Source organism: Centruroides vittatus, unplaced genomic scaffold (genome assembly GCF_030686945.1).
Source record: "Centruroides vittatus isolate TY-2023 unplaced genomic scaffold, ASM3068694v2 contig_885, whole genome shotgun sequence".
Taxonomy (NCBI): domain Eukaryota; kingdom Metazoa; phylum Arthropoda; class Arachnida; order Scorpiones; family Buthidae; genus Centruroides; species Centruroides vittatus.
The window spans coordinates 560,919-576,895 of record NW_027122577.1 but is presented as its reverse complement, the minus strand read 5'-3'; the positions used below and the strand labels follow the sequence as shown (position 1 = coordinate 576,895).

The 15,977-nt window shown below is 33.7% G+C and overlaps 1 protein-coding gene across 1 annotated transcript; it reads right to left on the bottom strand.

Annotated features, from left to right (window-relative positions):
• Nucleotides 1-2,243: 2,243 nt before the first annotated feature.
• On the bottom strand, nucleotides 2,244-13,326 carry LOC136983786 (serine/threonine-protein kinase meng-po-like). Its single transcript, XM_067280630.1, has 2 exons — nucleotides 13,076-13,326; nucleotides 2,244-4,367 (listed from the first exon to the last, which is right to left on the bottom strand). The coding sequence occupies exon 2, from the start codon at nucleotides 4,348-4,350 to the stop codon at nucleotides 3,307-3,309; it is 1,044 nt and encodes a 347-aa protein (XP_067136731.1). The 5' UTR covers nucleotides 4,351-4,367; nucleotides 13,076-13,326; the 3' UTR covers nucleotides 2,244-3,306.
• Between the last annotated feature and the right edge of the window lie 2,651 nt (nucleotides 13,327-15,977).

Sequence of the window (15,977 nt, the reverse complement as noted above, 5' to 3'; positions counted from 1 at the left end):
AATAGAGAAAGTAATTTGTGAGAAAAATATTAAATTTTTTTTTTATTGTATGAAAAGTATTGTCTGGGACAAGTTAGTACTGTAGTGTTATTGCAGAAATATTTTTATTCCTGTAATTACTATTATTGAATATTGTAGGGAAAAATCCCTACAGAAATGTTAAGTCGAGATTTCGTAAATCAAAAATAATTATTTCTATTAAAATTTAATTATAATTTACTCTACTTATTGAGACTGTATATTAATTTTTAATAATTAAAATACGTAATTAACTGTTTCCGAATTGTTATAAGTTTTTTTGGTCGGAAATTAATTTTAATCAAACGAAATAATATGTTTTTATTTTAAATTAAAATCGATATCTAAATTTATAATTAAAGTTTTACTTTTAAAAGATTTACTTCTTCTCTTCCTAAGTGTTTCAGACTTATTAGCATAAAGTTAATTATATTTGCTCAAAATATGCGTGCGGATCTAATGAACAATATTTTCTGGTATTAAAATGTGCTTGTATAATTAATTACGTTATTAAAGAATAACTTAAAGGGGGGAGGAAGTGGAATGAAGAGAATGGAGGAACCTAAAAAGTAGACCAATTTCTGTAAATATGGCCGTGTCATAAATCCGGATTCGTTCTAAAATCCTTTATAAGCTATTCCTCGTTTTTATACGTTGAAAGATTGATTTATAACTCTTTTTACCCCCTTCTTCTTCTCTTTTGATGCATTGGTGCGGTTGAAAAACGAGGAAACTTTGCACAGATTCGAACTTAAAATTTTTAAATTTTCATATTGATCTGTCTCTGCTATTGTACACTTGTCTTTTTTTTTTTTTATTCTCTCTCCTTTGAAGTGTCGTCATTTACAAAGCCTAACATAATTTTATATGTCCACCCCCTTATTTTTCGTTGTAGTTTATCCTACTTTCGTGATTTTCGGGCTTTTTACGCGTAGCATCTACTTACTGAATGGATAAACGAAACGAATGATAGATAAATGTTAAAGTAATGTAGGGAAAAAAAACCACTTCTTTATACATTTTATTTTATTTAAATCGTTTTAGTGATGAATTACAAATAGTTTTATTGCAGTTTTGAGTGAAAATACATGGTATAGTTCAGTTTTTATTTATTTTTTTGGCATCGAAACATTCGACGGTCGCATTCGTATTCATTCGTATAAGAATTATTTAATAAGCTTTTCTTTTTATAATATCGACATAACGTTCACTAATTCTACAACTGAAAAAATTACGAATCTTCTATTAGAAATGGTCTACTCCATAAAAGAATAAACTTCTTTTCTTTTTAGAAAATATTGTACTTGTGCGAAGTTCTAAGAAGTGTTTTCTTAATCTCCTATAGAAAAGAGACATACATACATTTATATATACATACATATATATATATATATATGCTATAACAGGCTTTTTCTTAGTTTGAAGATAAAGCCAATATATATATATATATATATATATATATATACATATATATTTGATTGTAGGCAAATGCATCCCGACCGAAAGGACGAGCCTCGGAATAAACAATCTTTGACAAATTAGACACAATATAAAATTGTCTCTAACATTATGAGAATTATAGCGACAAATACAGTTGCCCTAGTTCTACTGTACAACAAATATAGAACTTACTGTATATTGAATCCTTCAAACGATCCGGATAAGTCAACATCTTTTGCACGAATGTTATTGGTCTTGGATAAAATTGTGAATATACATACATATATATATGTGTGTGTGTGTATGTATAATGGAGAGCGTATTAAGTCAAATAAAAATCAGTAAAATTTACAAAATTAAAGTTTAAAGACAATTTTTCGGGTTGTCTAATTTGCTATATCAAATGATCATCGAGCGACCGGGATCTTAACAAGGATACTTTCGCTAATTTTTATGATCATTAATTACAAAAAATGGTTTTTTAACGATGAGTTTATTGCCGACGGACACTTCCTTTTATGAGATAAAAATCGAATTAAGCAAGCTGATTAATGATAGTTAAACTATTTTAAATGGATAATCTTATGGTGCATTTAGAAAAATAAAAAATAAAAATAAAAAAAAAACTTTATTGTGGTTAAATTTCGATTTAGTCTAGTCTTATCCCGAGGTAAATAATGCAAATAAATAGGTGAAGCGTGTCTAATGTAAAATACATCCCGAATTATAAACCTGTATCAATATCCGTTGCCAATTTAAACGGAATAGATTGGGCGTATTCGTAAACTCATAGATATTAATGCGTAATTTAAAGTCTGCCGGTACGTAGTTAAAAGTGGAGAATATTATTTAGCAATGGCCAAACTATTTTTCGATTGGAAATTGGTTATTGCTTTAATCCGAAGGGAAGGTAGACAAATTATAATGTGGTCTACCAGAAGACGACAATGTTAGATATCGACTGGGTTCAGATCGGTATAATTTGCGTGGAAATGTCTAATATTAAGTTTGAAGGTGGAAGGTGAGAAATTTGTCGAATGTCTTGGTTAAATTTTGACACGGTTCTCGAAAGAAATGCGGAGAATTTTCCTAATCGAGGAATTTTTCCAACGCTTTCCTAGTGGATTAAGTTGAATAGAAGTGTACTTGTGTCGGTTGAGTATTATTTTAACATCTTACGGGTTGATAAATTCGAGGTAATCGTTTTCGAGAATGAAGGGTCTTTTATAACCGGAGCGTGCTTTGGACAAGTTCCACTAAAGAAGAAAATTTCCAGGCCGCATTTTAAAAGATTTTGTGCAACCGAGCCAACTTCCCTCGTCCATCGATACTCAGGTTAAAATTATTTATTGCTTATTTTATTGCTTTATCTTTTTAAAAAACCGATTCGTTTTTGAGCAACATAACAAAACTTAAAACGAACGTCACTCCTTTCTATTTTAAATATAAAATGTATCGATAATCACATATTAAATGTCTTTGACAGAGCTAGGCACGATTGGAATGTAAAACCACACGTAAATTTGTATATCAATCTCTCCATGACTTTAGACCTGAATATAAAAGAGATCCCCGAATATTTCCTGCAATAGCGACTATAACGCAACTCTCCGGGATCTTGCACATAAATATAAAAGTTTTTTTTTGAAAATTTTGCATGGATTATATCCCTAACCCTGCCTTAATTTTTCGTCTGTTTTGATGTTACGCAAGCATTAAGGCGTATTTAGGCCAAGCGCCATTAAAGAAAATCGAAAGAGCGGTGCTTAGTTGATATTTTTCACATAAAATCCCGGATGGGTTATGACGAGTGCTTTATCAGTTGTACCCTGTTGTAAAATAGAAGATTCAGCACGAATGAGGTTCTTGCCCGCTAGACATGATCCATTCCTGTATTCTTTGCTCCTTAACGTCTTTATTAATTCTAGTTTCCAGTCCGAAATTAGACAGAAGCTCTCCTAGTCTATCGTCTTTGTTATCGCAGTCCGCGATTTTCGATGTCCTAGGACTTCGACACATGACCCATTTATCCTGTAAGTACTTGTTTGTCTCGGTGACGGGATATCTTTTAGAAGGTTTGGCATCCATCAAGCGACGAAACAACCTGTGTAATCTGGCCGTAAAGCGCCTGAAATCTTTAGGAGTTCTAGTGGTCTTCCTCTTCTGCCAATGAATGAACTCGGTAAAGTGCGAATCTGTAATGTCTGCTTTCTGCCAGGGAAATTTCCCCGTCAGTGTAAAATAAATCAACATCCCGACTTGCCACACGTCGGATCCAATCTCGATACTGTAACCTTCTAAATGAACGGCTTCCCAGATTTCTGGAGGACAGGTCGGCAAACATCTGCTCCTTTTCTTCACCAGAGTACCTGCTCTTCTAGTCATAGCAAAGTCTGTTAATTTGATCCGACTAAAGTCGGGTTGAAAAATGAGGATATTTTCTGCCCTGACGTCTCTATGAACTAAGTCTTTACTGTGCATAAAATCCAGAGCGGAACACACTTGCTGCACCACCGATTTCACTTCTTTTTCGTTGATGCCTCCCGTATTCTCCACGTACTGTCTTAAATCCCCCAGAGGGGCCGCCTCTTGTGCGAAATAATAATGATCTTTGCTTTCGAAAGTTACGTCGTAAGTGTCCAGAACATTGTTATGAGGAGACAAGAAGTAGCTGTAGTGAAACTCCGCTAGAAAATCCTTAATAGACGTAGCGTTTTTACGAACTCCCTTCAACACTATTTGCATCTCCGTATTTTTGTGTACGGCCAGGAGAATCTTCCCGAATTCACCCGAAGAAATTACTTTGATGAGTTCGTATTGTTCTTCTAAGTTTACGGCATTCAGTTGAATATCGCGGATTTTGTGGATGCTACTTTTTCTCTTGGAAGACATTATGCTCCGGCCGTTCACTAAAGGATAGAAAAAAGAATAATAGTAAATACTCTTCGTCTATCATTATAAAACATCTTCATTTTAACAATAAACAATAAAATTATAATAAACTAGTAAGGATTTTTTACAAGTTTAAACGTCCGTAATATTAAATATGGCATATAACAACCAGAATTTATAATATTTGAAAGCCTAAATAGTAAAATACAGATCTTAAACACGGGACGAACTAGGATTTTATTTTATGTAGATTTAATCAAATTTTGTGTAAACTGAATAGGAATGTAGCCTAATTTATAAAGAACAGCGAGGAAAAGTTATATATCGAGTGGTTGTATTAAACGTAATGTATTTGTTTGTCTGAAAGGCGGATTTACACTCGTTAAAGCTCTAAGGTTACTGTGCTATAAGAGTCTCCTTCACCCTCCAACAAATAATAATGGAAATATATATTCAATTTCTTTTTTTGTCTGTGTTATTCTTGTAACGTATTTATCTCATATGCGTGCGGTACACTATATATTAGCCTATATAATATATTTTGTATTATATACAATTATATAAAATATTCACCCTATTTTATGGCATTATTTATGCCATTATTTATAGCGTTATGGCATTATTTATTACAGTTTCGTACTATATTTAATTTGTAAAGTTTATCAGAGCATTTGCCAGTTTTCCAAATTTGGAATAAGTCCTCCTAAAGTTGAAGGTCAAATCAGGATTATTTCTCTTGCCAAAATGTTTTTGAATTTTAATCCACGCTTCGAAGATCGAATCAAAAGGTTTAACGAGGGCTTTAAATCAATTATATGGACTTTGATTCAAAAATTCTTTATCCATTTTTTGTTAATGTAACCCTCGGTGCCAAGATGGCGGCTCGTCTCTGATTCCAGCAAGGAAACAGTGGGACGCACGTTCTAACCTAACCTATTCTAATAAATTACCATAATTATTAGCAACCAAATTATTAGAATAGGTTAGGTTAGAACGCGCGTCCCACTGTTTCCTTGCTGGAATCAGAGACGAGCCGCCATCTTGGCACCGAGGGTTACATTACCCTTATTTTGTTTTATTAAATTCGTTTTAATCACTTGTTACATTGTTTAAATATATATATATATATATATCGTTAGAGTGATGTATCTTATTCATACTACGATTAGGTTATTTGCTTATTGTATACTAATAGTTTTAAAATCTTAAGAAATAAATAAGATTTCACTTTCGGTAATTAGGTTACATAACGGAACATCAGCAATTCGTTACTATGAAATAATGTAAAGTAATCAAATTTAAGTTTTTATCGATTAAAAATGTTTTTTTATATTTTGCTTTTAGTCTTAATTGGAAGAATTAAGGGCAAAAATAAAGAAAGCTTCGTAGATTAATCTTTAGAAACCACAAAGATTAGGAATCTCTATCGGTCCGAATCTTTCCGGATGTGATGGAAAATTAACGATGAGACCGGTGATCTGTAAAGGACTTGGAGGATTTTTTTCCGCTCGTGTCCTAATGTTACTTTTTTTTTATTAACTTAAATTCGATTCTGCATTAGTCGTGTTCGCCATTTCAACGCTATTTGACTACTCCGAGTTGTTTTTATACGAGTAATTAAACGAAAAAATTTTATTATTATATTCGAAAGAAACAATCATTCTATAAAAAGACGAACATCTTAAATGTTTTTGATTGTTTGCAACCAAAAATATTCGACATCTTTTTCTTCTCTTTGTCTGAAAGCTCGGATAATCGGGAAGGGGGAGAGCGGCTGTGACGTCAATGGTTGATGACGTCAATGGATACTTTCCGGTTGCCGTGGTAACGGTTTAGGAGCTTTTCTTTCCATTTGTCCTGTTGATCGGGGAAAGAGTGGGAGGAAAACACCCACTCGCTCTTTGATTCGAGTAAAACTCGTAATATGTTGCCCCAAACTTCACGTTATTAGCCATTTTTACAACTAGTATCGTAAATATTTAGACGTCTGGAACAAATAAAACAATTTAGGGGTTCGTTGAACATTAAGCAACCGATATTCGATGCTAAATAAAGCCAAGATGTTTTTAAATTCTTATTATCTCCACGATTATCTAATCACTGGAATAATTCCACAAATAAAAACTTTTAAAGTCCTTCTTTTACAGATTAAAAGCCTAGATTGTTTAAGCTATATATATATATATATATATATATATTGACAAACCAGACTCGATGATGATAATTATAACACTAACAATTATAAATAATTAACGAATACGCCTAATAAAGATAATCTTTACTATGTTAAACGTATGTTGAATATAAACAATTATCCTCTCCAATTATCACAATGAGATTAAAAGAAAAAGACGGCGAGTAGCCAAAATGTTCGGATTTTAAAGAGAAAATACCTGGAAATGGCGCCGTAAGATAACGAGATCAAATCGAATAGTTTATCGATTACCTTTTAATTAGGTAATTTAATTAAACGATACAATTATCTTGGAAGATATTAATCGCGAGTTTGTTTTACATGGGCAGATATTAGATAATCGAAGAGGGCAGAACAAGAAGTTTGGAAAAGGTCATAGGGCAAATAGGTGCTCGACTTATAGGACTTTCGTTATTCGGAATTTACGCTTCTAATTTAACGAAAACGTCCCCTTTTTTTTAATTCTCTGTTTTATTATTCGCTACTGATCCGAAGCGTAATTAGCAGAATTTGTTACGTTTATTTATCAAATATCGACGACGGCTCATATTTACGTCCGTATAATGGGTAATAAATGTATTTTCGTACATTATCAACGATTATTTAAATTCGTTAAATGGACATCAATAACAATCTGGACAATACGGACGAATCGCCACTATCGTGTTTATTCATCGACTATCGTCGACTACTCGCATTTACATCAGAATAACGGTAATTAAAATAATATATTTGCTATTTCGGTGTTATAAAATCATTTCGATCGATTCTTAATCGCGATAGAAGAAGATCAACTTCGATAACTTATCTCATTTAGATCTAAAGAATAAGGAAAATCTTTCCTAGAGAGAGAGTAATATAAAATTTAATTAAATCCAGTATAAAATTTACATCTCTACCGTACTCTTAAATTAAATAAAATTAAATTTAAGAGTGAGGTAGAAATTTAAGACTCGTATTTGAGCGACCCGCCCATCATGTCTTGTGTCTTCTTACTAAAATATTACTGAACGTAAGTATAAATTCCAATACGTTTATCTTAATATAGAAGTAAACGAAGATTAAGAACACGTTTTTCTTTAGAAAAGGATGTCCCCATTTAAATATATATATATATATATATTGTAAATTTTATCACGCTTACTATACTAATTACAATTTGAGGATTTTATAGTGGATTTTGAGTCAATTATTCGCTACAACTGTTTATAATTACAGTCGACACACAGCTTATTGTACGGTGTGAACTCATTTTTTCAGCAGGGGAATCGACTTATCAGCGTGAAACAGAAAAAGTAGTCGATTAAACCGAGTTTTTTTTTTAACATTAATAACATTATTGCCTACGCGAGTGGGCCGGGACCACAGAAAATTGACTAATTAACCTACGGTGTCGACTCACGCGGAGTCGACTGTATTTTCAAACTGTAGAATTCTGTGTTATTTATTACACTTTTACGTTTCGGTAGCACAAACATAAATCTCGATATAGGAGTAGAAACTCCGGCGGAACGTTAGTTCCGCTTTAAAGAGTAACCAATACGTTATAATAAGTTATAGCTTCTGTAAAGAAGAAGGTAGAGACGGCTCAACAAAGCGATTTTATACGAAAATTCGCATAAACTTAGTCGGTTTCATAAACATTTCTAGCTAAATTAGAACAGAAACGAAAACAAAAATGGCGAAATTTATCAACTGCTAACTTCGTGTTTATTTATCGAGTAAAGACTACTTAACCTCTGCGGAGTTCTATTAACTTTAGATATCCCGATTGGTACGAAGATGCTAATTTTGGTAACAGATATTTATTTATTGCCACTTGTTCCTTACCGAAGAATTATGCACTCTAATTGGAATTTGTGCTGAGTCAGTTCTCTTTTCTCTCTCGACTTGTTATCGGTAATCTTTTAGTCCATAAACTTGGCTTTCTTCTATCTTAATCGCGCGACTTCCGAAGGTGACTCCTTACAAGGCGAGTCTTAAATTCGGAACCGCTAAGAGAATTTTTTATCTTATTGTCAGTCGGTCAAAGTTTCTAGCATCTTCTATCGATTTGTACAGAAAATAAAATACTATAAAGACAATAAATAGAAAGTCTGGATATAAATAGAAAGAGATTAGTTGTAACGGAAAGAAGTATGCGAATGGTCCTTTCCTGTTCTCTCTTCTTGTATCCAATCTGCTTCAGATTTCCGTTAACCTCCGATTATATAATATATATTAATGTTTTTTATTCCCCAGTACAACATTCAGCTTCTAATAACTCCGAGAAAATATCAATTCGTTTTTTTTTCCTCTTGTAAATTTAGAAAATTGATATGAAGATTTTGAATGATGTAGAGTTTATACTGTATATATCGATTTTTATAATAGTTATATTAAGAATGAAAACCTACTAATTTTATATGGAATTGAAAGAGAAACCGTGTTATATAATTCGAGCAATTCTTCATAGAAGTTATTTGCGCCATTAAATCACCAATCAGTTTCTTATTTACTTTTTCTCGTGTCCTCCTTAGAGATGTAATTATCTTCGTATCATTCACTTTTTTACTTTTACTTCTCAGTTTACGTCGTATGTCTCGTGTATTTTTAATACCCGTTTCAGAATGAACTTGTTTCGATCCTTCATTACGGGATAATTAAGCGTAGAAGCGATTGATTGACAAGTGGTAGACGTACGAATCATGTAAAATAAGTATAATGTTTACGGTTCCCGTCCTAAATTTTTGGCAAATCTCCATGGCAAAGTAGAAAATCACAAAAATGCCAGAGGTCAGAGACGTCCGTTTTGACGCAGTTATGTAATTTTTAAATGAATAATTGACAAATCTGTTTTTATTTATTTATTTCTTCCCCTGATGATATAGGAAATAATAGCTTCTAGGAAATATCACTGATTCTATCTACTTAATTATCTTAATTAATAATAAATTATGTGGTATTGGAGCCGTTCAATATCATCGGATTCCATAAATTCACTTAGTGTAATCACATACATATTAATAGAATGGTTTAACGTTTACTCTATAATGCCCGGTGTGAATATTATGTAATGCTTTTAGATTGAAAAAATTGCATGCAAGAATATTCATTTAGAGATAATTATTAATAATATAATAGTAAAAAAAAAAAACACTAATATTATCCGATTACGTTCGATTCACTGGCGTAGGAACTAAGGGCTGTATCTTTCCAAAAAAACAATAGTTTTAATAAATAAAAATAAAGATAAAGTTTCTTTTTTTTTAATTTAACATTCTACGAGGAGCTTATATTATATTAGTGATCGCGGAAGAACGATATATAATTACGAAAAGAACACATTAGTTTTCAAACAATACATAAGCTAGTAAGTAGCCTATATAGAAGACATATGGGGGTGCATTCATACTTTAGACATAATCGATTTAAATATTCAATCTATGTATTGATTAGCAATTAACAGAGATCCATTTTAGATCCATTAGTTTAGTAGGACATCCAGACAGAAATGTCAACAAAGCAGAAATTTTGCTAATACGAAAATGGGCGATCGTCCGTCCTTTCTACTCGATCCTAAAGCGATAAATGTAGAGTATCTTCACTCCGTCCCTATCGTCTTCGATATCAAATTGTGCTAAACTAATATCGTAGAGTAAGAAGGTGCAATCGAAAGCAATTTTGCTAGAAATCTAAATTATAATTAAAGAGTTTCGCCCGGTCGCTTAAGACAATTAGATCCAACTTCTGTCATTTTTACGTGCGGCTTATTACCTAGACAATTTAAATTACTCGTTTTCTTTTTTCTTTTCTTCTTCATACGAAGTGCCGTATAGAAAAAAAAAAACATGATCGATGAAGCACTATAGCCGATAAATTTTAGGTACGCCTATGAGGATTTTTAATGAATCACTTAGCGGGTGTCAGAATTTTGTTTTATTGTTGCGGACACTATCGAATATAAAGGTTAAAGTTCGTCGAGTGTGGTCCTACTCGTTTAGATATAATAAAACGAGAGAATTCGTACGATTAAAATGCCGAAAGTCGTCTTATTACACCTCAGAATACTGCGGACGAATAAAAATTATGCAGAAATATATAGAATTTTCTATGTTATAACTCGTAAAATGTACGATGTGTTTTATATCGCCGTCAATTTGTAACTTATTTTACGTGCGACAAACGATAACAATCTCGATAATTTCCGGACCGAAAGGAAAAAGTTGTTGTTAAAATGTAAAAATAACCGAGAAATATATACAATAAAGTTACAAATTAAATTATATATAGAAACTTTAATGTCGTCTTTAATTAGACATTATGGGAAAACGACATTAGAAATTTATATTATTAAAGGAGGCAGAGAATTAAATGTTTAAGAAAAATTAACGATATCCAAGATATTTTAGACAGTAAAAACAATTATTATATAGAATATAAAATAAATCAGTAAATTTATTCATTAAGAAGCTACGCTCCATTGAAATCACGTTTCGCTTTTGTTTGCGGGCCGTTTTAAGAACTTTTGAGGCTCCCGATCAATTTTTTTTTACAACCTTTTTACAAAAATATTACTAATGAGCGGTGAGATGAGGCCTTTAAGATGACGAGGCCTTCTCCCATAGTCGAGTATGCCCGTTTGTTCTGTCACCCTGTTTGATGCCTGAAAAAAGCTACATTGTGATTTATGGAAAACCGCACATTTCCAATCGTTATATAGCAAGTTTTGACTTCTTTAAATTCGGTAGATCTGTATATTCGTGTAAGAAACACGTGTAAATACTTCGGGAACAACAACGATCGACGTAATATTTTTTGACGAAGAATAATCAAACGATTTAATCGAATGCAGACTTATCGGTAAATCTTCTTTCTCTTTTTATTTGACATTCTGAGATTATCTCCTTTTATATATATATTAAATTGTTTGAAAAAGAATACACGAATTACATTCTCTAGCATTAGGAAATGGCTTAAAACTCGAAAGCTAAAGACATTAAAAATTAAAGGAAAATCTATCACGTGACGGTAGCCCATTTGGAACGATATTTAAAAGTTGTCCTTGTGAAGTAAATGAAATTAATCATTTCTCTCCTGTTTTTTTGTTTTCCTTTTTCTTTCTATTCGATTTATTTCCCGGCAAAAGAATGGGGGAAACAAAATGAGATTTTTCACTTTACTCGTCAAGCAGAATTTTCACTTTCCGATTTTGGTAAAATGTCAAAAGTTGACATTAACAAAGCAATTATCTTAAAACCCCAAAATTTTCTCTTCTCGACATCTTTTCGTAAAGCAAGAAAGACGAAGGGAAAAGAAATATTTACAGGGGCAACCAAATTACTTCTCGCTATCGTTCGTTACCGGGGTTGGCCCGTCCGGATGTTTCGGGCCCCGTCCCTCTCACCGCCCCATAGCGGGTCCGGTCCAACCCAAAATAGGCTTGGCTAGAAAAGACCCTCTTCGTGTCTACGGGGAGGAGAACGATCTCGAACACTTAAAAGCTAATTATCACTTAGAATGTCCGACCTGTAACTTAATTTACCTTCTGCTACATTAATTTAATAGTATTTTCGAGTGGGGTTAAAGAAATAACAATTATAAATTTGTGCAATTTCGCCTGGTACGACGAAGAAATTGGCTTAATTTTTCTAATTATTACGATAGAAGCAATGATGAAAAATATCATTAAAATAATACAAATTTCCTTTATTATTATTATTATTATTATTATTCCATTTTTATAATTTGAGAGGTAATTAACGAATATCTTTTTAAATCCTCCATTAATTTTTAATAAGCTGTAAGGACGATTAAAGGAATTATCGAATTTAAGACGACAGTATTGACGAAACACTGCAACGGACTTCTAACAGTTAACTTGGACAATAAAATATTTGCCATCTTATGCTACCCGGGAAACAATTAAAGAATATTCTCACCGATTTCGTAAATATTTCTATGTTATTTTTTTAAATAAAATTTGAAAATAACATTACGGAAATGGCCCCTATAAATTTATCACGGAGCTCGTACGTGTTGGTGTCATTTAAGTTAACTTTTCCGTTACGTCTTAACGACATTTTCCATCTTAAGAGCCTCGTCGTAGGAGAAGAGACAGGATGCAATTGAAATTTTAAGATATGAATTCTTTAATATCGAATGAAAAAATATATATCCGGAGCATTCCTGGACAGGATGACAATACGTGCCAAGGAGAAACGGGCGTTTTGAGCGAGATGCGCGGCGTGTCCCAAACGACATTGGGAACAAGTGGCACCGTGACGCACCGACGACCCGGCGCGACCTTTACCTAGGTCAATCCCTTGACATTCTATTTTTGGAAGTGACCCGGATATAAATAGCATCGGGAGAGCGCGCGAGTTACTATATTTAGCCCATATATAATCGATTGACGCACGTGCGGTGCTAACAAACAAAACTTACGGACAGACGCCACCGATTGCGTCCGGGACGGTCCCCGTCGGTGGGGGAAATCCCCCCCGAAAAGCCGTCTTTCCCGCTTTATTTAGGGAAATGACGTCGACTTACCTGAGAAGTTTTTTGTGCTGGAAAACGGGTAGACGGAAACCGGAGAAGAGTGGATGAAACCACTGCGACGATCATCGTTCCAGAGGCAGACTCGCTCTCGCTTTGGACCCGACCAGAAACGATGACGTCGGCCTGACGTAATCGACTGGTGACGTCACCTGCGCGGTATCGATCCATCGAATGTTGCCGCACAATGTATAGTGCAGCAACATTTCGATCACTTTTGCTCGATTTTTTTTCTCTCGCTCTTCTCTTTTGATTCTCTAATTTAGACGCAGTTCCTCGGGCCCACGTCACGTGATCCCCGGTCGATGGTGACGTCGGTCGCGTGCCGGGGACGTCAAGAAAGTCGCACCTCCCCGGAGAGTTCGTTCCAGTTGCCAATGCCCAAAAAAGTAGTTTTCTCGAGCAAAGAAACCGCCGACACTCGAAATATTTATAATTTCCAATAATGTGACTTGAAAAATGAAAGCGTCCGTTCATTCTTTATGATTCTTACCGGGCTTATCAACGAGAAACAGCAAAAATATGTTTTTACCCCCTCGTTTTTTACTCGTCTTCGGAGTTTTATCGTCTTTTTGTTCGATCTTTAAAGAGAGAAAACCTCGCGTTATAATTACCAACAAAATGATATCGCCATTTTCTTAATGACGATAATTATCATTTCTTCGTGTTAACCTTCTATTTTCTCTTACAAACATTTGTAATAGGTCCTAACTGTTGACATTAGCCCGATTACGACCGAAAGAAATCAGATACAATCGCGTTATTTCGTGCAAAATAAGGAAAAAATATAACTTACAATGCGTAGATGAAGCGAGCCAACGTTTAAAGAAAACTATTCGATGGTGTAATTCGCCAAAGATTGAAATGAAAATGAAATTTTTGATAGAGAATGCCGGAGAATAACAGTAAATCAACTAAAAATAAGTCCACTCGAATAAAAACACGGTGCTTATTTTATCGCCGCCAACCATAAATACCAACAGTTTGGGTGGTTCTCGTAACGTCTTGTCATTCTGTAAATAAATAAAGTGACTCGTCTCGATCTATCCTAATCGTTGGACAGTTTACTCTTCGTTACCAAATATATCGATATTCACAACATAAATACGTATATTGATAGACCTACTTCTCGATATATATTTTCTCTCCGAATTTATTCATATTTCCTTGTGTTTCTAAAGTCGATTGATCACAATGTTTCAAATTCTTTTTTAGAAGGACCAACAAAATCTCAATTCGATTCAATTCTATATTTAATTTTATCGTTAACAACGTAGAAGTCAGTGGCACACTCAGAGGAAGCCAAGAGGCCTTGCACCCCCAAAGAAAAGGGAAAACAAGCAAATCTCTTCCTAATTAAAATTCTTTTTTTGTATTTATATTCGATGGTGTCTTCTACTTCTTTACTACTTGTGAATTAGCAGTCACGTAAGGTGGGAATTTTATTGAATTCGCATTATTATTATTCTTAATCTGTTTGACTCGGTTCCCCAAAATTAAATCCCGAGTGCGCCACTGATAGTTCATGTTTCAACTGGAAAAATATATGGGCTAACTATATTGAAGATGTATTTCATGAAATCCTAGAGATACCCTAGAATAGAGCACCTATTCCAGGGTATCTCTAGGATTTCATAAACACATTTTCCATTGTTTTGTGTTCTAGGGATCGTAGAGATACCCCGAAATAGTGCACCCATTACAGGGTATCTTTATCATCCTGTATGGAATAGGATCATATAAAATACAGTCTGAATATCATTAGTCATTGATCCGAATATCAATCAGATAAATGTTTTTCAAACTCACAGTTTTTCCCAGGGACTTTTTCCCATGGACTTATTTATCTCTACAACTTATATTTTAGTGCTCATTTAACCGATTCTATATCAATAAAATTATGTATATAATATTATTAGTTATAAAGATATATTAATCTGCATATAACTTATATCTTAACAATACTGGAGGACTAATTGCAGTTCGAAATAACTTCTTCAGTCAATTTGTACACATTTGCAGTTATTCTCCTTAATATTCAACACTTTAATATGAAGATTTTTTCCGTTTTTTTGCTGCCATGTTTAGTCGAAAGACGATTAAAGTAGGTGGAAGATATTACAGGTAAGAAATCAATAAGGGGGAAGCTTTATTGATCATTCATCAGTAGAATATTTCTAGAAATAACCAATAAATTGACATCAGCCTTGACACGAAAGTAGAATTACTACGTTCATTTTTTAATAATTTTGAAATGTTTTTTTTTCACACGTGAATGCAATTAATAATACTGTATTTCGTTTTGTTTATTCGCAACGTAAACTCGATACCGCTCGATCACACGATTGATCGTTGTTAAAAATTCCCTGTTATAGTTACTCGAACGTGTACCGAATTGTTACGTGATCGAAACTAATGTAGAAAGTAGTTTGTGTCGAACACCGGTATCTTTGATGTCGTTAACAACCAAAACACGAGTCCTTGGCACCGAACGGGTAAGAAAAGTGTCGTGTGACACTACAACGTTATCTTGTTTTGTTTATCTTTCATCCATCTTCGTTTCGGATCCAACTCGGCTATTTTTAGCCATTTTAACGTCAGATTTTCCACATCAATCTACCTCGAATTAACGCCGACAACCGAATTGCCACGCGTGACCACGTATTAAAAAAAACTAAATTATTCGATAAGCACGTGATGATTGGGTTTCTTTCGTATCGAACCATTTCAACGGCAAAGTTGCCACTAAAGGATATACCTGTAGCAGAGTGCTACATCGAAAAGTACTTCACGAAGAAGTGAAGGGTATTGCAGATCTACCAAGAACGGTTAATGTTACCTTAGGTAGCCAAGATGGCGGCGGCTCGTCTCTAATTCCAGCAAGGAAACAGTGGGA

Excerpts from the sequence above, each read along its gene's own strand:
- LOC136983786 (XM_067280630.1), bottom strand. The coding sequence starts at position 4,350 with ATGTCTTCCAAGAGAAAAAGTAGCATCCACAAAATCCGCGATATTCAA.